This window comes from Cherax quadricarinatus, chromosome 50 (assembly GCF_038502225.1).
Source record: "Cherax quadricarinatus isolate ZL_2023a chromosome 50, ASM3850222v1, whole genome shotgun sequence".
Classification (NCBI taxonomy): domain Eukaryota; kingdom Metazoa; phylum Arthropoda; class Malacostraca; order Decapoda; family Parastacidae; genus Cherax; species Cherax quadricarinatus.
In genome coordinates, this window is record NC_091341.1 from 25,562,095 (window position 1) to 25,587,524 (window position 25,430).

Consider the following 25,430-nt stretch of genomic DNA (forward strand, 5'->3'; position numbering starts at 1 on the left):
AGTGCTGTGTGAAGATCCATATATCTCTCACTCCAGTGCTGTGTGAAGATCCATATATCTCTCACTCCAGTGCTGTGTGAAGATCCATATATCTCTCACTCTAGTGCTGTGTGAAGATCCATATAGCTCTCACTCCAGTGCTGTGTGAAGATCCATATATCTCTCACTCCAGTGCTGTGTGAAGATCCATATATCTCTCACTCCAGTGCTGTGTGAAGATCCATATATCTCTCACTCTAGTGCTGTGTGAAGATCCATATATCTCTCACTCCAGTGCTGTGTGAAGATCCATATATCTCACTCCAGTGCTGTGTGAAGATCCATATATCTCTCACTCCAGTGCTGTGTGAAGATCCATATATCTCACTCCAGTGCTGTGTGAAGATCCATATATCTCACTCCAGTGCTGTGTGAAGATCCATATATCTCTCACTCCAGTGCTGTGTGAAGATCCATATATCTCTCACTCCAGTGCTGTGTGAAGATCCATATATCTCTCACTCCAGTGCTGTGTGAAGATCCATATAGCTCTCACTCCAGTGCTGTGTGAAGATCCATATATCTCTCACTCCAGTGCTGTGTGAAGATCCATATATCTCTCACTCTAGTGCTGTGTGAAGATCCATATATCTCTCACTCCAGTGCTGTGTGAAGATCCATATATCTCTCACTCCAGTGCTGTGTGAAGATCCATATAGCTCTCACTCCAGTGCTGTGTGAAGATCCATATATCTCTCACTCCAGTGCTGTGTGAAGATCCATATATCTCTCACTCCAGTGCTGTGTGAAGATCCATATATCTCTCACTCCAGTGCTGTGTGAAGATCCATATATCTCTCACTCCAGTGCTGTGTGAAGATCCATATATCTCTCACTCCAGTGCTGTGTGAAGATCCATATATCTCTCACTCTAGTGCTGTGTGAAGATCCATATATCTCTCACTCTATACTTAATATTATCATTATTATTATTAAAAGAGGTAAATTTATACGCCATAATTAAGCAACGAGATAAAACAAAAGCCTTACTATACTTCAATAGCTGTTAGAATCACAAATATAAAACCTGGTGACTGTCGCCGGAAGTAGACTACGTAAATAATGAATTTTCGAAATTTTCCGAGTTATCCCAAGTCCCGCTTCAATAATCCAACACTATCTCAATTACTGTCTATTGCATACGCAACAGCAACGGTGACTGTAGTTACTGTTTCGTATTTCTTGGCAGCATGATTAATACGCGTAGTATACAGCCGTATTGCGTCTGGTGTGGTGATAGTGGATGGGAGTGCACTGTGTGTACCCAGGCAGACGGTAATAACTACTACGTAAGTCACAACACACGTAAAACACATCACACATGGTTTTGTGTGTGTGTGTGTGTGTGTGTGTGTGTGTGTGTGTGTGTGTGTGTGTGTGTGTGTGTGTGTGTGTGTGTGTGTGTGTGTGTGTGTGTGTGTGTGTCGAGGTTAGCAGATTATGTGGTGTGACTCACTCCCAGAGCACCAAAGTCATCATCATGTTTGTATTCTATAACTTACCAGCAATACCACAAGCTTACAAACTACCAGAAATGACAGGTGACTCCCTGCGATTGGGAATTGGTTTTAAAATAATCCGTGATTGCATTTCTTCGCTTATCAACTCCATTTAAGTCATTTATTCCATGTTTCCCTATATGAAAGACGAGCTAAAACCTTTAAAAATATATAAAATCGAATAATACAAAGTGGTGTTATCAAAATAAACAACTTCTTCCATTATATCAACGCCATAATACCCATCACTATACCATTCCACACACGTAACTTTGATAAAAAAGGCTGCAAAGTTCCTTCAAGATATTCCTTACAACTGTATTTCCAAAGATATCTTCCTCAGGTAGGGGTTGAGGTGGCTGGGGGCAGAAGGAACCTGGCACTCCATACCCTTATTGTTCTGCGAACTAACAAGTGTGATGATAACGAGGATTCTCCAGAACTGTTTCTCGCAGCCATTGTGGCCACACCAAAAACATCACTATGACGGGTAAAAGTATTATTGACAAAAGTACTAGCAGTATGTAGGTTTTTGTTCGGCAGTCAACTTTGAATGGAGCCTCGCTAGCTGGAGGTTCAGGTTACTATCGTGAACCCCACTAGCTGGAGGTTCAGGTTACTATCGTGAACCCCACTAGCTGGAGGTTCAGGCTACTATCGTGAACCCCACTAGCTGGAGGTTCAGGTTACTATCGTGAACCCCACTAGCTGGAGGTTCAGGCTACTATCGTGAACCCCACTAGCTGGAGGTTCAGGTTACAATCGTGAACCCCACTAGCTGGAGGTTCAGGCTACTATCGTGAACCCCACTAGCTGGAGGTTCAGGCTACTATCGTGAACCCCACTAGCTGGAGGTTCAGGTTACTATCGTGAACCCCACTAGCTGGAGGTTCAGGCTACTATCGTGAACCCCACTAGCTGGAGGTTCAGGCTACTATCGTGAGCACCACTAGCTGGAGACTAATTTGAGAGAAACTATTGAGCTTGGGAATCTCTCTGCCTTCTCTCGCTGGCTGTAGCGTTGTGCTCATGAAACCATAGTGTGTATCGCCCATGCTGCAGCCTGGCACAGCACAATCTTAGGCAATGCTGCTTCACAAGATGCAGCCTTAGAGTAGCTTCATTTTCTGCTGCATCCTGTGATGCAATAAGATGAAAGAAGGCTTTCATCTCGGCAGCCTGGCGTAACCTATCTAAGCTCGCCGCAGCCTAGCGCAGGGAAGCCTCTCGGGACACCGCCTCTAGTGCCGCCCAAGGCTGTAGCGCAGCTCCAAGGGCTGAGGCCTCATTCTCCATGGCCTCGCGCGTGCTAGCCTTGCGGGTCAAGGCTTGGAGCACCATGGCCTCGCGTGTGCTAGCCTTGCGGGTCAAGGCTTGGAGCACCATGGCCTCGCGTGTGCTAGCCTCGCGGGTCAAGGGTTCCAGCACCACGGCCTCGCTGCTCTTCGCCACTCTGGCTCCAGCTGCACTTGCGTCTTCAAGGTCTCTCAGTTTTGCTTGCCTGGGTCTCTACTTCCGTAGTGTTGAGAATCATCTGCTCAAGATCTGTGCAGTATTATTTCGTGTTCTGCAGCCTTTTATCAACTCCTCAGCCCTGTGCAGGGATGACTTGTGTTCCACTGAATGACGGGCAGCAGCCAGGCTCATGGGGTTCTTTTTGTCTTTTGTAGAACCCTGAGAGATGGAAGGGGTGACGGTAAAGCTTGAATCCTGAGGGACAGAAAGAGCAACTCTTCTAGAGATTGAATCCTTATACACAGACGAGATGAAAATATTCCTAAGTGTATCAAATACGCTTTTACCCAAAGCTCCTTAGTGATACAGGTATCAAAACCCCTTTGAGAACACCTGTATCGCCTGTGGAGAGTGCAACCTGAAGACGAATCACTGACCAATAGAATTCCGGTTCTTAGACTCGGGCACAGAAGGCGTAAATGCCATATGTGGGCATTTTTCTATGAGAGGAAACTGCATTTATACTCTCACTGCAAACTATATTGGCTATTTATATTCTCGCATCCTCGTGGAACTTGCTAATCTCTGAGATGACCTCCGCCAGAACGTAGGAAGTAGGAACACTATCGGTGGAGCCATAACGCACCTTGGCTTTCTTCGTCAATCTTATCTCTACTGTTAATGCACAGCAAGTTGTCGTTCCTCTCACAGACGGAGCCTCACCACCCTGAGTCTAGCTACCTGACTGGTATACTACAGACTGCTACAGAGCTGCTATAGACAGCACCGCTGGCAAGAGCTGTGTCATATTAAGACTGCTGTGGAGTGTCGTTCCACTGAGGAGTGGTGAACTGAGACAAGAATGATTTTGCTGTCCTGAAAATATTCACCCCCTAATGAGTATCTCCAGGCTTTATCTAAGAGACAGTATGTTGAAACCGAATGGCTTAACAATTAATATCAATCCGCAGAGGTGCTGGGGAGCGGCTGAGGTGTAAACAAAGCACGGCCACTGTCGCGCTACGAGAGTAGAAAAAACTCTCGGAACTCATCAAAGGTATACAAAGATAAAGATAAGTTATATGGAAGAGGAGGATAGGACAAGGAGAGCCCATCTTTGTTTACCAGTTGTGTGTGTGTGTGTGCGCGCGCTCACCTAATTATGTTTGTAGGGGTATGTCATGTTACACACACAAGAAACAGTGCCTCTCCTAGCAGTGATCCTGGCAGAACCCTACTTGACAGACCTGCTAATTCCAAAGTCTCCTTCAGGAGAGGTTAGGTCAGGTAAGGTTCGTCAGGAAATAGGACAAATGTTTCCTGACGCGGGTCTTAGTCATGCGATAACCCGCTCCTGGAGTTTTGGTCATCTGACCGAGGCCTTCCACTGGCTTACCCCTCCACCCCTTTAAAAATTATGGTTACGATTATAACCACTGCAGGCATCCCTTAACCTAACCTGGTACCTTCCCTGTTATTCCTGCCTGCTCCTCTAACTTGGTTTTTTCAAATCTACTGTATGGTACCTTGTCAAACATCTTATTATATTCCAAATATATGAGGTACACGAACACCTATCTCCTCTCTCGCTACTCTCACCTTGTTATGGTTCTCAAATATGTTTGAGAGATGGGATTTACCATCTCTAGAACCATGCTGGTCTGTAGTTTGATGCTTCCTGTTTGTTCCTCTCCTGTTTATTCCTCTCCTGTTTATTCCCTTCCTGTCTGTTACCTTTCTGTCATACCACCTCTGGGAATGTTTGTGTGTGTGCGCGTGTGTGTGTGTGTGTGTGTGTGTGTGTGTGTGTGTGTATGAGAGAGAGAGAGAGAGAGAGAGAGAGAGAGAGAGAGAGAGAGAGAGAGAGAGAGCTGGGGATAATGGGTGGCGGTGTCAGCAGTGCTGGTATCAGCAGAGGGCGGCTACAAGTGGTGTCAGTGGTGCTGGTGTCAACAGAGGGGCGCTACAAGTGGTGTCAGCGGATGGGCTGGTTAAGCTGGTCTGGCTCACTTAAAGCACCACCTGTCACCACCACTATTGCCACACCAAGCACCACCTGTAACCACCATTGTTGCCACATCAAGCACCACCTGTCACCACCACTGTTGCCACATCAACCACCACCAGTAACTACCACTGTTGCCATACCAAGCACCACCTGTAACCACCACTGTTGCCACATCAAGGACCTGTCACCACCACTGTTGCCACGCCAAGCACCACCTGTAGCCACCACTGTTGCCACATCAAGAAGAAAAAAATATAGAAGGAAATAAGTAGACGAAGAAAGAGAAGTGAAGCGAGAGCCAGCTTAAATAATTGCAAACTTTCTCAACTTATTCCCTAAAGAAAAACAGTCATTCCCCAACATAAATGAATCAAGTCATTCCCCAACATAAATGAATCAAGTCATTCCCCAACATAAATGTATCAAGTCATTCCCCAACATAAATGTATCAAGTCATTCCCCAACAAATGAATCAAGTCATTCCCCAACATAAATGTATCAAGTCATTCCCCAACATAAATGAATCAAGTCATTCCCCAACATAAATGTATCAAGTCATTCCCCAACATAAATGAATCAAGTCATTCCCCAACATAAATGTATCAAGTCATTCCCCAACATAAATGTATCAAGTCATTCCCCAACATAAATGAATCAAGTCATTCCCCAACAAATGTATCAAGTCATTCCCCAACATAAATGTATCAAGTCATTCCCCAACAAATGAATCAAGTCATTCCCCAACATAAATGTATCAAGTCATTCCCCAACATAAATGTATCAAGTCATTCCCCAACATAAATGAATCAAGTCATTCCCCAACATAAATGTATCAAGTCATTCCCCAACATAAATGTATCAAGTCATTCCCCAACATAAATGAATCAAGTCATTCCCCAACATAAATGTATCAAGTCATTCCCCAACATAAATGAATCAAGTCATTCCCCAACATAAATGTATCAAGTCATTCCCCAACATAAATGTATCAAGTCATTCCCCAACATAAATGAATCAAGTCATTCCCCAACAAATGTATCAAGTCATTCCCCAACATAAATGAATCAAGTCATTCCCCAACATAAATGAATCAAGTCATTCCCCAACATAAATGAATCAAGTCATTCCCCAACATAAATGTATCAAGTCATTCCCCAACAAATGTATCAAGTCATTCCCCAACATAAATGAATCAAGTCATTCCCCAACATAAATGAATCAAGTCATTCCCCAACAAATGTATCAAGTCATTCCCCAACATAAATGAATCAAGTCATTCCCCAACATAAATGAATCAAGTCATTCCCCAACATAAATGAATCAAGTCATTCCCCAACATAAATGTATCAAGTCATTCCCCAACATAAATGAATCAAGTCATTTCCCAACATAAATGTATCAAGTCATTCCCCAACATAAAAGAATCGAGTCATTCCCCAACAAATGAATCAAGTCATTCCCCAACAAAGCATCAAGTCATTCCCCAACATAATGAATCAAGTCATTCCCCAACAGAACAATGAATCAAGTCATTCCCCAACAGAACAATGAATCAAGTCATTCCCCAACAAATGAATCAAGTCATTCCCCAACATAATGAATCAAGTCATTCCCCAACAAATGAATCAAGTCATTCCCCAACAGAACAATGAATCAAGTCATTCCCCAACATAATGAATCAAGTCATTCCCCAACAGAACAATGAATCAAGTCATTCCCCAACATAATGAATCAAGTCATTCCCCAACAGAACAATGAATCAAGTCATTCCCCAACAATGAATTAAGTCATTCCCCAACAATGAATCAAGTCATTCCCCAACAATGAATCAAGTCATTCCCCAACAATGAATCAAGTCATTCCATGCCACAACAGCATGACAGTCACTGGTGAACCTCAGACTGGTCCTGCCACAACAGCATGACAGTCACTGGTGAACCTCAGACTGGTCCTGCTACACAACTCATCTCAATTACAAATTATCTTCAATTAGTTCTGAGAGAGAGAGAGAGAGAGAGAGAGAGAGAGAGAGAGAGAGAGAGAGAGAGAGAGAGAGAGAGAGAGAGAGAGAGAGAGAGAGAGAGAGAGAGAGAGAGAAAGACCTCTCGACTACCAACTAACGATGCACTATCTATAGTATACTGATAGTAGAAGTAGAAATAGTAGTAGTAGTAGTGGTAATAGTAGCAGTGGTAGTAGTGGTGGTAGTAGCAGCAGTGGTGGTAGTAGTAGAAGTGGTAGTAGTAGCAGTGGTGGTAGTAGTAGTAGTTGCATTGATAGTGGTAGTGGTGGTCGTGTTAGTAGTAGTAGTAGTTGTTGTTCCAGCAACGTGTGTTTCTACACGTCACAGACACACACACAGTCAACAAAGGGAGTGGAAGGTGGGGAGAGAGCCCTCTGCTTTACTGACTCACCACTGCTACCACCACCACCAGGAGGGTAGTAGTTGTGGTAGTTTATCTTTGTTTAACACTCTGACAGTAACGAGGCAGTGCTTCACGGATCACTAAAATGAATTAGAATCTGACAGATCACTGCTGTCTGCTGGGACACAGATCACTGCCATGACACAGGTCACTGCTGACTGCTATAACACAGGTCACTGCTCGGAAATACCGCCCATTTCCCAGGCGCTGCATGACCCCTACGGGCTTCGTGCTTCCCTCCCACCCGCAGGTTAGTCTAACTAGAGGCCTGTCGACTCTTCAGGTCATTAAGACCACCAATTAGGGACCTGTCGTCTGTAATTAGGTCATTAATGTTCACTAATGACCTGTGCAATAATCTCAAAGAAATATTAATCCACAAGAACAATTAAGAGCTTCCCGAGTGGTGCGTTAAACCCGTATGAAATTAAAAAAAAAAATACAGTAATATATGAAACAGGTCCTTCAAAAAAAAAAAAAATCTCTTACCAAAATTTTGATTTTTCTCTACCGAAATTTCGGAATTTGGATGGTGATAGTTGCGTAGCATGACGGTACGGTGAAGGCAGCGCATCCTTCACCGTACCGTGTACGCCACGACGTAGGTGAGATCACAGTTTAGTCAATGTCTCAGTACTGAAGCCTTCAGCATCCAGACCTGAGATGGAGCATCCAGGGGAGATAGTGAGAGAGGGAGATTATGAGGGAGAGAATAGCAGCGGCAGCAGCAGCACCAGCACCACCACCAGTAGTACCACCACCACCACCAGCACCAGCACCAGTAGCAGCACCAGCACCAGTAGCAGCACCAGCACCAGTAGCAGCACCAGCACCAGCAGCACCACCAGCAGCAGCACCACCAGCAGCAGCACCACCACCACCAGCACCACCACCAGCACCACCACCAACAGCATCTTCCAAGACATATAAAATCAATATTACAAGCTGTGAGATGACCAGATTTCTCAGCCTCACTTGATGCTTATACCAGACTTTCTCTACCATCAGCTCTAACACAAGCCAATCAATAATAATAATAATAATAATAATAATAATAACTGCATCTTAGGTGATACAATAAGAAAAACAACAATTAAGAGTGAAATAGAACAGTCTCTCTCAAATAATTTAAACTCAAAGGTCAGAGTCACAGTGAAATTGACAGCAACAGTCAACAGTCACTGCCAAGAGTTAACAGTTACTGCCAACAGTCACTGTCAACAGTCGACAGTTACTGTCAACAGTCGACAGTTACTGTCAACAGTCGACAGTTACTGCCAACAGTCACTGTCACAGTCAATAGTCACTGGCAACAATCAACAGTCACTGCCAACAGTTACTGTCAACAGAGCGTCTCGCTGACTAACCAGGCAACGACGGATACAAGCAAGCACGTTTTGGAAGAGCATTTCCCCACGGGACGATGTTTCGCATAACTAACACAGTGATGGTCGAGACGCAGGAGAGAGGAGGGAGGGAGGGAGATAGGGAGGAAAAGGGGGATGGTAGCTGAGCACGTTTCGCGCTTCTAAAGGAAGAGTTGCAGGAGCCGAGGGGAAACTGGACCATAAACACAGACATCAATATAAAAAACACTGAGGGGTCAGCGTCCCCTCACTCAGGTCGATTATATTAACGAGGGGAAAGGTAATTACAACCGGGCGAGTACATCCAGGTGAGTACAGCCAGGTGAGTACAGCAGATGAGTACATCCAGGTGAGTACAGCAGATAAGTACATCAAGGTGAGAAGATGAGTACAGCCAGATGAGTACATCCAATTGAGTACAGCCAGGTGAGTACTGTTACTCACTAAGGTGATTATCTCAGTGTATATACACTGCGATGTATATCTCTGTGTATATACACTGGGAAGTGATTATCACATGTTCTCCTGTTTTCCAGTTCTTGCTTCTCTCTACCAACTCTTCCCATTCTTCTACCTTTCCTACTTTCCTTTCTCCCTCACTTCCCTCCCACCCTCAAAAAACACCAAAACACCCTAAAATAGGGTCACGTTTCCCTAATTGTTGCCCAAAACGGCAGTGCAGTCATTCCCTAAAATACGGAAACCCACAACAGGCCAACAGTAATAGCAGGATTGAGGGAGATTATAACAGCAGCAGTAGTGAAGCTGACCTAGGGGCGGGCGGGCGGGCGCGCGCACACGCACTCACAAGCATGCACGCACACGCACGCACACACACGCACACGCACACACACGCACACGCACGCACACACACGACGAGGTTTGATAAAGCTCATGGAGCGGGGAGAGAGAGGGCCTAGTAGCAACCGGTGAAGAGGCGGGGCCAGGAGCTAGGACTCGACCCCTGCAACCACAAATAGGTGAGTACAAATAGGTGAGTACACACACACACACACACACACACACACACACACACACACACACACACAGACGTGTCCCTGTTTGCAGATGATGTGAAGTTGATGAGAAGAATTCAATCGGACGAGGACCAGTCAGAAGTACGAAGAGAACCGGACAGGCTGCAGACCTGATCCAGCAACCGACTCCTGGAGTTCAACCCCACCAAGTGTAAAGTCATGAAGACTGGGGAAGGGCATAAAAGACCGCAGACGGAGTACAGTCTAGGGGGCCAGAGACTACAAACCTCACTCAAGGAAAAGGATCTTGGGGTGAGTATAACACCGAGTACATCTCCTGAGGCGCACATCAACCAAATAACTGCTGCAGCATATGGGCGCCTAGCAAACCTCAGAACAGCATTCCGACATCTCAATAAGGGATCGTTCAGGACCCTGTACACCGTGTACGTTAGGCCCATAGTGGAGTATGCGGCACCAGTTTGAAGCCCACACCTAGCCAAACTTGTAACTTGTAAGGAAACTAGAGAAAGTACAAAGGTTTGCAACAAGACTAGTCCCGGAGGTAAGGGGCATGTCCTACGAGGAAAGGTTAAGGGAAATCAACCTGACGACACTGGAGGACAGGAGAGATAGGGGGGATATGATAACGACATCTAAAATACTGAGAGGAGTCGACAAGGTGGACAGACACACGCTGTTCCAGAGATGGGACACAGCAACAAGGGGTCACAACTGGAAGCTGAAGACTCTGATGAGTCACAGGGATGTTAGGAAGTATTTCTTCAGTCATACTGTTGTCAGGAAGTGGAACAATCTGGAGAGTGATGTAGTGGAGGCAGGAGCCATACACAGCTATAAGAAAAGGCATGACAAAGTTCATGGAGCAAAGAGAATGGACCTAGTGGAGACCAGTGAAGAGGCAAGTCCAGGAGCTGTGACTCGACTCCTGCAACCACAATTAGGCGAGTACACGTGGTATTATTGTTATGCTTCTCATGATCCACTTAAAGTGGTACACCTTTTAGTGGACCACTTTAAGTACATCACTTAAAGTGTACCATTTAAAGTGGTACACCTTAAGTGGACTGATTTTATAATATAATCAGATATACCATCTACCACTATTATTATTATTATTACCACCACCATTATTATCCCCTTCTCCCTTTCCTGTGTCCTTTATCCCTGTCCTCTCCACCTTCTCTTCATAGTTTCCTCTTGTTCTCTCTTCTAGCTTCGTTTTCTCCTCGATTTCCATATTTCTGTCATCTTACTCTCGCACAGTTCTTCCCTCTTACTCTCCCTCCTGGGAGGGAGGAGGAGGAGGATGGGAAAAAGGGTAGGAGGGAGGATAGGGAAAAGGGAGAATATAGGAGAGGAAGGATAGAAGAGAGGGAGGATAGGAGAGAGAGGATAGGAGAGAGGAAGGACAGAGCTGTGGTGGCAGTGTGGGTGACCACAACAAGTGTGGTAGTGGTGGCAGTGTGGGTGACCACAGCAAGTGTGGTAGTGGTGGCAGTGTGGGTGACCACAGCAAGTGTGGTAGTGGTGGCAGTGTGGGTGACCACAGCAAGTGTGGTAGTGGTGGCAGTGTGGGTGACCACAGCAAGTGTGGTAGTGGTGGCAGTGTGGGTGACCACAGCAAGTGTGGTAGTGGTGGCAGTGTGGGTGACCACAACAAGTGTGGTAGTGGTGGCAGTGTGGGTGACCACAAGTGTGGTAGTGGTGGCAGTGTGGGTGACCACAGCAAGTGTGGTAGTGGTGGCAGTGTGGGTGACCACAGCAAGTGTGGTAGTGGTGGCAGTGTGGGTGACCACAGCAAGTGTGGTAGTGGTGGCAGTGTGGGTGACCACAGCAAGTGTGGTAGTGGTGGCAGTGTGGGTGACCACAGCAAGTGTGGTAGTGGTGGCAGTGTGGGTGATCACAGCAAGTGTGGTAGTGGTGGCAGTGTGGGTGACCACAACAAGTGTTGTAGTGGTGGCAGTGTGGGTGACCACAACAAGTGTTGTAGTGGTGGCAGTGTGGGTGACCACAACAAGTGTGGTAGTGGTGGCAGAGTGGGTGACCACAGCAAGTGTGGTAGTGGTGGCAGTGGGGGTTACCACAGCAAGTGTGGTAGTGGTGGCAGTGTGGGTGACCACAGCAAGTGTGGTAGTGGTGGCAGTGTGGGTGACCACAAGTGTGGTAGTGGTGGCAGTGAGGGTGACCACAGCAAGTGTGGTAGTGGTGGCAGTGTGGGTGACCACAACAAGTGTGGTAGTGGTGGCAGTGTGGGTGACCACAGCAAGTGTGGTAGTGGTGGCAGTGTGGGTGACCACAACAAGTATGGTAGTGGTGGCAGTGTGGGTGACCACAACAAGTGTGGTAGTGGTGGCAGTGTGGGTGACCACAGCAAGTGTGGTAGTGGTGGCAGTGTGGGTGACCACAGCAAGTGTGGGTGACCACAGCAAGTGTGGTAGTGGTGGCAGTGTGGGTGACCACAAGTGTGGTAGTGGTGGCAGTGTGGGTGACCACAACAAGTGTGGTAGTGGTGGCAGTGTGGGTGACCACAACAAGTGTGGTAGTGGTGGCAGTGTGGGTGACCACAGCAAGTGTGGTAGTGGTGGCAGTGTGGGTGACCACAAGTGTGGTAGTGGTGGCAGTGTGGGTGACCACAGCAAGTGTGGTAGTGGTGGCAGTGTGGGTGACCACAGCAAGTGTGGTAGTGGTGGCAGTGAGGGTGACCACAGCAAGTGTGGTAGTGGTGGCAGTGTGGGTGACCACAAGTGTGGTAGTGGTGGCAGTGTGGGTGACCACAACAAGTGTGGTAGTGGTGGCAGTGTGGGTGACCACAACAAGTGTGGTAGTGGTGGCAGTGTGGGTGACCACAGCAAGTGTGGTAGTGGTGGCAGTGTGGGTGACCACAACAAGTGTGCTAGTGGTGGCAGTGTGGGTGACCACAGCAAGTGTGGGGTGACCACAGCAAGTGTGGTAGTGGTGGCAGTGTGGGTGACCACAACAAGTGTGGTAGTGGTGGCAGTGTGGGTGACCACAGCAAGTGTGGTAGTGGTGGTAGTGTGGGTGACCACAGCAAGTGTGGTAGTGGTGGTAGTGTGGGTGACCACAACAAGTGTGGTACTGGTGGCAGTGTGGGTGACCACAGCAAGTGTGGTAGTGGTGGCAGTGTGGGTGACCACAACAACTGTGGTAGTGGTGGCAGTGTGGGTGACTACAGCAAGTATGGTAGTGGTGGCAGTGTGGGTGACCACAACAACTGTGGTAGTGGTGGCAGTGTGGGTGACTACAACAAGTATGGTAGTGGTGGCAGTGTGGGTGACCACAACAACTGTGGTAGTGGTGGCAGTGTGGGTGACCACAACAAGTGTGGGTGACCACAACCCCGACACTGCTGCCACCACAAACACACGAAGGTGAAGATAATTTACATACGACTCACTCCAATACACTGAGAGGAACGTAAACAACGAGGTGTGTGGTGATGTCCTCTGGTGCTTGAAGTGTCAACCTTCCCTAGATGGAGTGTATGGACGAGAAGGAGAGATGGAGGAGGGAGAAGTGAAGGGATGGAGCTGAAAGAGGGCTAGCACAAGTAAGGAAATGAAACCGAGGAAAGAATACTAGGAGGGGGACAGTAAAGTGGAGGGCAATGAAGGGGGGAGAGAGAGAGAGAGAGAGAGAGTAGGTCAGCCAGAAGTGCAGAAAAGGGAAGCTAAAAGTGCTAGAGCGTGGAAGGAATATAGGAAGCAAAGAACAGTAGACAAGAAAGACGCGAACAAAATAACCACAAATGAACAATGACAAGTGAGACAAGATGCTGAGAAACAACTTGAGAAAGACATGGAAAGCCAGGAGTGAGTGACAGCTGGCACTCACACCAAGACAACAACAGTTAAGTAGCAAGTAAGATACTTCAAGAAGGAAGACGTACCGAGACCAAATAATAACTAGGAAACCCGCAAGGAACTAAACTGTTGCTGTAAGGAGGGATAATGAGAGGAAATAGAGAAAATAAAGAAGAATCAGAGAAAGAGAGTACACCAAAGAAGACTAAACACAGTACAGATAAAGGGAGAAGCAACAATGTAAATGAATGGTCCAGAGAACCGATGTTTTGATAAGATCCACGAACACCACTTGGGTGTCTTCATTGTGTCTACGTTTCGCCACACATTGGCTTCATCAGTCCAATACAAAGAAGAATAGCGAAGATCGGAAGGAGTTTGAGGTAATCAGTCATTCAGCCTGGAATTAATGTAATTGACTCCAGGCTCAGGGACTGATTACCCCAACTCCTTCAGATCTTCAACCATTCTTTGTATTGGACTAACGAAGCCACTGGTTAGCGAAACGTTTCCACAAAGATATCCAGTAAAGAAGCGACAATAAAATAGCATTTAACGCAACTTTACAAGTGGACACGACATTAAGCAAAATCAACAAGGAATGATTGAAAGATAATACGGGTTGCATAATGCACAGCAACACACGCAACTTGATAATAGCAACACACTTGTGCAACATTATAAATATAGCCCCAAATGTTGCATAAGTGTCTGATCAACTTGTCGGTTTTCTGAACCATTTTTGCAACACACACACACACACAAGGCTGTGAGAGGACAGTGACATTGTTTATCTGAGATGAACACTCTCACACACTAGCAACTTTCCTCTGGTATAAACCTTAGTAATTAATACCCACAAATTGCTCTAGAAAGACACGTAAACAAACACATTGGACCACCCGCCTAATCTATGCTAGAAATCACTACCTCGTGTCCGTCTTCAGTAATAATAATAATAATAATAATAATAATAATAATAATAATAACAACAACAACAACAAGTGTACCTCTTCAATCAGCATTGCTTGATCAGTTCCACTATGATGACATCACTGTACACACAAACTATCCGCTGAATGTATTCAGTTCTTATGCACTCACCAACATCCTTTACCAGATCTGACGAACTTTATACCGAATCCACTTCTGAAACCAGTGACTTACAATTTAAACACAAACAGCACCGGAACACCACACCAAGACCACCACTGAAAGAAAGTTAATTTCACTTTTAAAAGTATATGATGTTCAAATTATTGGTACAAAAAATAACATGGATGGAGGAAATCTTTATAGAGGGAGCACTAGCGGTTTGATAAGTGTCACCATTGGCATTATTTCCCTTGTTTTTTAAAGTTCTCATTATCCACCCCGTCATCCTCCTGGCTGTCGTGACTGTCCTACCGTGTAAGACAAAGGTCAGCTGACAATTATTCCCAAGTCCTTTACCTATTCCTTTCTCTCTAGTTGGCGTTCCTCTTGAGTTTTGTATACAGTGACCCTTTTGAGTTAATTCTTTCCACACCTAAGCAGCTGGAACTTATCACCACTGAACGTCAGGTTCTCCACTGCTAACTGCTGATAATCTCATGTCTCACCCAAGACTGTTCATCTGCCTCCCAGCATACATAAGGGGGATTACCAATAGACCCCTGGTTGCCTTCAAGAAGGCGCTGGGCAAGCACCTAAGGTTAGTACCTGACCAGCCGGGCTGTGGTTCGTACGTTCGGTTGTGTGCGGCCAGCAGCAACAGCCTAGATGATCAGGCCCTGATCCACCATGAGGCCTGGTCACAGACCGGGCCGCGGGGGCGTTGACCCCCGGAACTCTCTCCAAGAAAACTCCAGGTATACACCAGGAAGAGCAGCCGTATGCATGGATGATGTCACCTTGTATGGTAGACAGTACCGACAACATCTGGGTATCTTTATTTGTAGACATTCCGCCATCCAGTGGCTTTATCAGTGCAAATTCGAGGACATAACAGAAAGACCGTAGAATTTCAAACAAAAAAAAGGCGTGGTAATCAGTCCCTGACGATTCTGAAGTTTGTATGAAGCAAATAAGTTTGTTATGAGTAGGACATAGGTTTCTAATTCTAAAAGGTTAGCACCTAATATCAAGGGAATTTAGGAGGATACTCCAGCGATAGACGTAATGTTATCAAAAGGAAGATAGACAGTAATGAGGGGAAGTGATGCTTTATATATCAGGTATGACCTGAATGATGCCATCACTAGGGGCAAGGTCACCACCCCTGGTGTGGTGACCTTGCTCTTTCACAGACACCTCCAGGCATTCAACCTCTCACAGACACCTCCAGACAATCATTCAACGTCTCACAGACACCTCCAGACAATCATTCAACCTCTCACAGACACCTCCAATCATTCAACCTCTCAAGACACCTCCAGACAATCATTCAACCTCTCACAGACACCTCCAGACAATCATTCAACCTCTCACAGACACCTCCAGACAATCATTCAACCTCTCACAGACACCTCCAGACAATCATTCAACCTCTCACAGACACCTCCAGACAATCATTCAACCTCTCACAGACACCTCCAGACAATCATTCAACCTCTCTCAGGCCCCTCCAGACAATCATTCAACCTCTCTCAGGCCCCTCCAGACAATCATTCAACCTCTCACAGACACCTCCAGACAATCATTCAACCTCTCACAGACACCTCCAGACAATCATTCAACCTCTCACAGACACCTCCAGACAATCATTCAACATCTCACAGACACTTCCAGACAATCATTCAACCTCTCACAGACATCTCCAGACAATCATCCAACCTCTCACAGACATCTCCAGACAATCATCCAACGTCTCACAGACACCTCCAGACAATCATTCAACGTCTCTCAGACACCTCCAGACAATCATTCAACCTCTCACAGATACTTCCAGACAATCATTCAACCTCTCACAGACACTTCCAGGCAATCATTCAACCTCTCACAGACACCTCCAGACAATCATTCAACCTCTCACAGATACTTCCAGACAATCATTTAACCTCTCACAGATACTTCCAATCATTCAACCTCTCACAGGTACTTCCAGGCAATCATTCCTCTCACAGACACCTCCAGACAATCATTCAACCTCTAACAGACACTTCCAGACAATCATTCAACTTCTCACAGACACTTCCAGACAATCATTCAACTTCTCACAGACACTTCCAGACAATCATTCAACTTCTCACAGACACTTCCAGACAATCATTCAACTTCTCACAGACACTTCCAGACAATCATTCAACCTCTCATAGGCACTTCCAGGCAATCATTCAACCTCTCACAGACACTTCCAGACAAATCCCACACGAGATGCAAAATCTCTTATCTGATAATGATAAAACTCACATAATCTTGCCTGAGTCAGCATCAACATCTGACTGACACTTCAGTCACACTGACGAGATTGTAACCCAAATACGACCAGCAATTTTAGTGGTACTGTTACAGCTGACTGATGCAAGCTTGTATCTCCGTAGTGTGTAGGTTAGTGTAGTGTGTAGGTTAGTGTAGTGTGTAGGTTAGTGTAGTGTGTAGGTTAGTGTAGTGTGTAGGTTAGTGTAGTGTGTAGGTTATTGTAGTGTGTAGGTTATTGTAGTGTGTAGGTTAGTGTAGTGTGTAGGTTAGTGTAGTGTGTAGGTTAGTGTAGTGTGTAGGTTAGTGTAGTGTGTAGGTTAGTGTAGTGTGTAGGTTAGTGTAGTGTGCAGGTTACTGTAGTGTGCAGGTTACTGTAGTGTGCAGGTTACTGTAGTGTGTAAGTTAGTGTAGTGTGTAGGTTACTGTAGTGTGTAGGTTACTGTAGTGTGCAGGTTACTGTAGTGTGCAGGTTACTGTAGTGTGTAGGTTACTGTAGTGTGCAGGTTACTGTAGTGTGCAGGTTACTGTAGTGTGTAGGTTAGTGTAGTGTGTAGGTTAGTGTAGTGTGTAGGTTAGTGTAGTGTGTAGGTTAGTGTAGTGTGTAGGTTACTGTAATGTGTAGGTTACTGTAGTGTGTAGGTTACTGTAGTGTGTAGGTTACTGTAGTGTGTAGGTTACTGTAGTGTGTAGGTTACTGTAGTGTGTAGGTTACTGTAGTGTGTAGGTTACTGTAGTGTGTAGGTTACTGTAGTGTGTAGGTTACTGTAGTGTGTAGGTTACTGTAGTGTGTAGGTTACTGTAGTGTGTAGGTTACTGTAGTGTGTAGGTTACTGTAGTGTGTAGGTTACTGTAATGTGTAGGTTACTGTAGTGTGTAGGTTACTGTAGTGTGTAGGTTACTGTAGTGTGTAGGTTACTGTAATGTGTAGGTTACTGTAGTGTGTAGGTTACTGTAATGTGTAGGTTACTGTAGTGTGTAGGTTACTGTAGTGTGTAGGTTACTGTAGTGTGTAGGTTACTGTAGTGTGTAGGTTACTGTAGTGTGTAGGTTACTGTAGTGTGTAGATTAAGTAAGTGGAAGATAATACGTAACATTTAACATGATATATCAACGTATATCCACAATGGATATAGGTCACTTGGTCTGGCCTTTTTGTGTTATCCTAGAGGGTAATTTACACATGTGTTACTATGTATGATAATTTGTGTAAGTGTATGTGTACTGTACCTACATAAACTTACCTAGCCAGACCTCTGTAATGTCTGTAATTCTGATGTTTTGCACTGCGGCTCAGGATGATCAGGTACATTTTGAAGGAATCAAACCACGGTACTGATGTGGGTTAGAACCCATGGCGAGCGAGTTTTAAAACTCCAGGCCAGTGCCTTAACCACTGGACCAGCTGGCTAAAATAAGATTCATCTCCCGCGGGAGATTCATCTCTAAAACCTTGTATTTGTGGTCACAGTGGTGGCCCACGCTACCCTCCCTATGGAGCATAAATTAATCTAATTAGATCAGTCTTATTTGTAACCACCTTGCCCAGTGGTTAACGCAATGGCCTGAGGTTTCATCACTCACCTGCCACGGGTTCAAACCCCACAAGTACCGTGGTTATTGCAATTTCGTGAGTTATGTTAAAGGAACATCCATCTGTGGGTTCTGAGAGAAGGAGCAGAAACACTGTGAGCCACAAGTTAAGAGCCCCAGCACTCACACTCTGCCAGAGGTGTGGCAGACAGCATGTGTAGTCCCAGGGGACTGACTGCTAGCCTAAATATAAAGGTCAATGGCACTGTGTATCGTAACGCAGGAAGTAAACAGAGAATGACTGGACAAGTTCCTGCAACGGAGCAGGTGTTGTAACTACTAAATCGTATCTCAAACCTGACTGTATTCCATGATACTCTGCCACAGTCTAATACAACAGTGATGTATAATACAGTATAATACAACAAGAACGTATAATACAGTGTAATACAGCAAAAACGTATAATACAGTAATACAATAAGGACTTGTATACAGTTTTATACAACAAGTGCGACAGTTTAATACAACCATCAAATATATTATTAAATAGGTGAAGCGCTAAATTCGTAGGGGTCGTACAGCTAGGAAGGTTGGGGGAAAGAAAGGTAATCCGGTGTGATCCTAGGAAAGGGAGTGATGCTCTAATGCCTTGGAAGAAGAGCCCTCCCCAGGGAAGATTAAGACCGGCCATTGTGCACTGAATGTCACTCACCTTTCCCGTACCATGGTAGTTATGGTAGTGCAAATGTACCATAAATAGGGTTATGGGATTTGCATTAGGGACATAGGCGATGTATATGAGGTTTATATTATGGGCACGTGGGGTAAATGGATTTATATAGGTGAAAATAGGAAAGGGAAATACCTTTCTACGGACGTCGGGGGATTCCTGTTTCTTCTGACGTTTGGGCGAGGTCATGGTTGCTGTGTTGATTGTGCTGTGTGGGTGATTGTGGGCGGTGGTGGGCGTTGTTACTCACGCCTGAGGGACACTGGGTGATGGTGGCGGTGGAGGAGTGGGCGGGGGTGGGCTGGTGGGTAGGCCATGATGGTGGGGCGTGTGTCGACAAGTAGTTAGTTGGTGGGGCAGGAGGGGTGGGTACTACTCTCGCCTCCTGCTTCTGTTGCTGCTGCTCCTGTTGTTGCTGCTCCTGTTGTTGCTGCTGTTGCCTGCTTCCCCGCTTCCTCTTCCTCCTCCTCCTCCTCCTTCGTCTGCGCCTCCTACTGTCTCTTGCACTCTTATTGTATGTTGACCACTGCTGGCCCCAGGAAGGTATTGATCACTGCTTGTTCCTACTGTCCCAGGAAGTGCTAGTGACCTGACTGCTGAAGCAACAACTTCCCGTGACGTCCCTCTGTTGATGTCACTTAGTGAGCGGCTCACTAACACACGCACACGCACGCAATCACGCACGCAGGCACGCACGGAAGCAAGGTCCCCGCCGTCACAACACACGCACGTACAGGGTAACAGGTCCACCCTCCTGCCTTTGTACACAGGGTGTGAGTGTATTCCCACACTGTTCCCACACGCATATAAGATACACGGGGTATGGGTGTACTTACACTGTTCCCACACGCAGATAAGATACACGGGGTATGGGTGTCCTTCCCACACTGTTCCCACACACACAGGTGTGGGTAATTACCCGCACATAACGACACACTTCACGTAAATCCTAATTTATTAGCGGATAATGCACACAGACTATCACACAGAGTGGGTGACGGTTGTAGTGTGTTGAGTAAGAAAGGTGTCACCGCTTTCCTGTTGCTGATGCTGCTGGGCTACTGCCTCAGAGTCTGCTGCTGCTGCTCCTGCTGCTGCTGCTGCTCTCTTGCAGATCAATGACAGCAGTTACTAGGGTGGGAGTGGCACTACTCAGTCAGCCTCCACGCAAGGTCAACACCCACACACACACACAAACATACAAGGTCAATACCCACACACACACGCTAGCCACCTTCACGCAAGCACCTACCCACAAGCACCTACCCACACTTCCTGAGACAGCAGGCAGTGCCCAGGCAGAGGGCCACAGGGGTACAGGGAGGCAGGCACATGTGGGAGAGTGCCAGTGGTATCATGAAGCCTTGGCACTGCGAGCTACGGTGGCAGCAGTGCCACTGTGTGATGTCTGAGCACGAGGGATGGCACTGAGGGCCAGAGGGATGGCACTGAGGGCCAGAGGGATGGCACTGAGGGCCAGATCAATAGTGTGGTTGGAGGCGGAGGCTGTGGTGGAGGCACCGCTGCTCACAGCTGCTGAGGGGAGACTGAGCAGCAGTGAGGGGAAGTGGGCGGTGGTGGCTCCTTCCCTCCCCTTCCCCCACACCCCTCTTACTTCCCTTCCCCCACACCCCCCTCTTCCCGCCTCTCTCCACCCCTCATCTCCTCCCCCCACCCTTCATCCGTCCCTCACCACCCCTCAAACACCTCCCCACCCCCTGACTCCTCCCCCATCCTGAATAGCCACTCCCCCGCACTCCAACAACATTTACCAATACTCCCTCATCAACACTCCCTCACCAACACTCCCTCACCAACACTAACATATTTTTTGGTAGTTTTCGTGAATGAGTGGGGGAGGGGGAGAGGAAAGGAGGAGAGCGGGGGGTGAGTGCCGAGACAGGGTCAGGGAGTGCCACGCCCAGGAGGGCCCCCACCCCCCTTGGAAAGGGGAGGGGGCGGGCGGCCTGGGTGCCAGATGATCAGACCCAGTGGTGGGGTAGTGGGGGGTGGGTGGGGGAGGGTGGTTGTGGTAGGGTGGGGGATTGGGGGAGGGTGGGGGGAGGGACTGAAGATGAGAGAGGACAACTGTTGATCCACTCACACCATCACCAACATTATCACCACCACTGCCACCAACACTACCACATGGCACAGTACTCGCCCCCATCCTGTTCCTCATCCTCACGGACACATGTAAACAACAGCGCCGTATCATCCTTTGCAGACGATACTAGGATCTGCACGAGAGTCATCCACTGAGGACACGGCAAACCTCCAAGAAGATATAAGCCAAGTTTTCCAGTGGGCAACGGAGAACAATATGATGTTCAATGAGGACAAAATCCAACTACTCCGTTATGGAAAACTGGAGAGATACCTGGACAGATACCTAAAGTCAGTGCCGGATCAGCCGGGCTGTGGCTCGTACGTTGGACTGCGTGCGGCCAGCAGTAACAGCCTAGTTGATCAGGCCCTGATCCATCGGGAGGCCTGGTCATGGACCGGGCCGCGGGGGCGTTGATTCCCGGAATAACCTCCAGGTAACCTCCAGGAGTATACTACAAACTCTAATCACACAATTGAGCGGAAAAGTAATGTGAAGGACCTGGGAGTGGTAATGTCCGAAGACCTCATCTTCAAGGACCACAACAATGCCATTATCACATCTGTGAGGAAAATGATGTGATGGATAATGAGAACATTCAAGACAAGAGATGCCAAACCAATGATGACCCTTTTTTAAATCACTTGTTCTCTCTAGGCTGGAATACTGCTGTACATTAACATCCCCATTCAAGGTAGGTGAAATTGCCGATCTAGAGAATGTACAGAGAACCGTTACTGCACGTATAAGTTCCATCAAACACCTTAACTACTGGGAACGCCTGGAAGCACTTGACTTGTACTCACTGGAGCACAGGCGAGAGAGATGTATCATAATCTACACCTGGAAAGTTCTGCAGGGACTGGTTCCTTATATGCACACACAAATCACTCCATACGAAAGCAAAAGACTTGGCAGGCGATGCAACATACCGCCCATGAAAAGTAGGGGCGCCACTGGTACACTAAGAGAAAACACAGTAAGTGTCCGTGACCCATGACTGTTCAACAGCCTCCCACCAGCCATAAGGGGCATTACCCATAGACCCCTGGTTGTCTTTAAGAGGGAGCTGGACAGATACCTAAAGTCGGTGCTGGATCAGCCGGGTTGTGGTTTGTACGTTGGACTATGTGCGGCCAGCAGTAGCAGCCTGGTTGATCAGGCCCTGGTCAAGGACTGAGCCGCGGGGGCGGTGACCCCGGAACACCCTCCAGGCAGGTAGATAAACCATCACTACAAACCACCACTACCACCACCACTGCCCCCACCACCACCACTGCCCCCACCACCACCACTGCCCCCGCCCCCACCACCACCACTGCCCCCGCCACCACCACTGCCCCCACCACCACCACTGCCCCCGCCCCCACCACCACCACTGCCCCCGCCACCACCACTGCCCCCGCCACCACCACTGCCCCCGCCACCACCACTGCCCCCGCCACCACCACTGCCCCCACCACCACCACTGCCCCCACCACCACCACTGCCCCCGCCCCCACCACCACCACTGCCCCCGCCACCACCACTGCCCCCGCCACCACCACTGCCCCCGCCACCACCACTGCCCCCGCCACCACCACTGCCCCCACCACCACCACTGCCCCCGCCCCCACCACCACCACTGCCCCCACCACCACCACTGCCCCCACCACCACCACTGCCCCCACCACCACCACTGCCCCCACCACCACCACTGCCCCCACCACCACCACTGCCCCCGCCCCCACCACCACCACCACTGCCCCCGCCACTGCCCCCACCACCACCACTGCCCCCGCCACCACCACTGCCCCCGCCACCACCACTGCCCCCGCCACCACCACTGCCCCCACCACCACCACTGCCCCCACCACCACCACTGCCCCCGCCCCCACCACCACCACTGCCCCCCCCACCACCACCACCACTGCCCCCACCACCACCACTGCCCCCGCCCCCACCACCACCACTGCCCCCACCACCACCACCACTGCCCCCACCACCACCACCACAGCCCCCCCCACCACCACCACTGCCCCCCACCACCACCACCACCACCACTGCCACCACCACCACCACCACCACCACCACCACCACCACCACCACCACTGCCCCCACCACCACCACTGCCCCCACCACCACCACCACAGCCCCCACCACCACCACCACTGCCCCCACCACCACCACCACTGCCCCCACCACCACCACCACTGCCCCCGCCACCACCACTGCCCCCGCCCCCACCACCACCACCACTGCCCCCCACCACCACCACTGCCCCCACCACCACCACTGCCCCCACCACCACCACCACTGCCACCACCACCACCACTGCCCCCACCACCACCACCACTGCCCCCACCATCACCACCACCACCACCACTGCCCCCACCACCACCACCACTGCCCCCACCACCACCACGACTGCCACACCACGACCACCACCTGCCACCCACCACCACCACCACTGCCCCCACCACCACCACCACTGCCCCCACCACCACCACCACTGCCCCCACCACCACCACCACTGCCCCCACCACCACCACCACTGCCCCCACCACCACCACCACTGCCCCCACCACCACCACCACTGCCCCCACCACCACCACCACTGCCCCCACCACCACCACCACTGCCCCCACCACCACCACCACTGCCCCCACCACCCCCACCACCACCACCACCACCACCCCCACCATCACTACCACTGTACTCTAACAGAATAGCAACACTGGAAAGCAAGGTTTCAATAGATATACAGAGAGATAACTCAATGAACTCAGAGTCAAGACTTTCCAGGACTTTCCAGGACTTCCTTTCCAGTAGTAAAGGAATTACCAACAGACTTGGTAACTTCAAGAGGAACCTAAAAGCATTTCAAAGAAATTCCTGATCAACTGGGCTGTTGCTGACGCGGAAGTGCCTACGCTACAGTCACACACAAAATACTAGAATTTAAATTAATAGATTGACCACAAGGTCTTTCAGTGTCTGACCCTGGATCAGGTCCCAGACCGTGTCTCCGGGTCGATGGCCTGGCCAATCAGACTGTTGGTACTGGCCACACACGGCTGATCCGTAACTTACGACAATACCTGATTAATGTTTCAGGTGCCAGGTTATGGCCGCCATTTCTAGAAGTTGCTCTTCAGAAGGTAGTTGTAACAGGGAGAAGTTGACAGTGTGTCTGACCAATAGGAGAACTCATCGTCATCCTCAAGTAACCAATCAGAGGACCTTAACTCCATTATTTCCATACCTCCATTATTTCCCCCATTTTTTCCATGCCTCCATTACTCCTATACCTCCATTATTTCGATACCTCCATATTTCCATACCTCCATTATTTCCATACCTCCATTATTTCCATGACGGACTTTCAAGGGTACTTAATCACACACACACACACACACACACACACACACACGTAAACACACACGCGCGCACACACACACACACACACCTGTATCACTAACGTGTGTAGTACGCAAGGTCATGGAGAAGATCATCAGGAGGAGAGTGGTGGGGCACCTGGAAAGAAACAAGTGTATAATTGACAACCAGCACGGTTTCAGGGAAGAAAAATCCTGTGTCACAAACCTACTAGAGTTTTATGACAAGGTGACAGAAGTAAGACAAGAGAGAGAGGGGTGGATCGACTGCATATTTTTGGACTGCAAGAAGGCCTTCGACACAGTTCCTCACAAGAGGTTACTGCAAAAGCTAGAGGATCAGGCACACATAACAGGAAAGGCGCTGCAATGGATCAGAGAATACCTGACAGGGAGGCAACAACGAGTCATGGTACGCGACGAGGTGTCAGGGTGGGCGCCGGTGACAAGCGGGGTTCCACAGGGGTCAGTCCTAGGACCTGTGCTGCTGTTGGTATATGTGAACGACATAACGGAAGGGATAGACTCAGAATTGTCCTTGTTTGCAGATGATGCGAAGTTAATGAGAAGAATCAAATCGGATGAGGATCAGGCAGGACTACAAAGAGACCTGGATAGGCTACAAGCCTGGTCCAGCAACTGGCTCCTTGAATTTAACCCTGCCAAATGC

General features: G+C 48.3%; 1 protein-coding gene across 4 annotated transcripts in view; it reads right to left on the reverse strand.

Moving 5' to 3' along the window:
• The window catches only part of LOC128695272 (protein tincar-like), a 382,958-nt gene that overhangs the window by 247,180 nt on the left and 110,348 nt on the right, over nucleotides 1-25,430 (reverse strand). For 3 of the 4 annotated variants that reach the window (XR_011393370.1, XR_011393369.1, XM_070095591.1), the window contains exon 1: nucleotides 19,412-20,808. The exons of the other annotated variant lie outside the window; for it this stretch is intronic. Coding sequence is in view for 1 of the 3 variants with exons in the window: in XM_070095591.1 (XP_069951692.1) it covers nucleotides 19,412-19,465 (54 nt within the window). In the remaining 2 variants the exon portion in view is untranslated. Of the gene's footprint in view, nucleotides 1-19,411; nucleotides 20,809-25,430 lie in introns of those variants that run through there. 4 annotated transcript variants of the gene reach the window in all.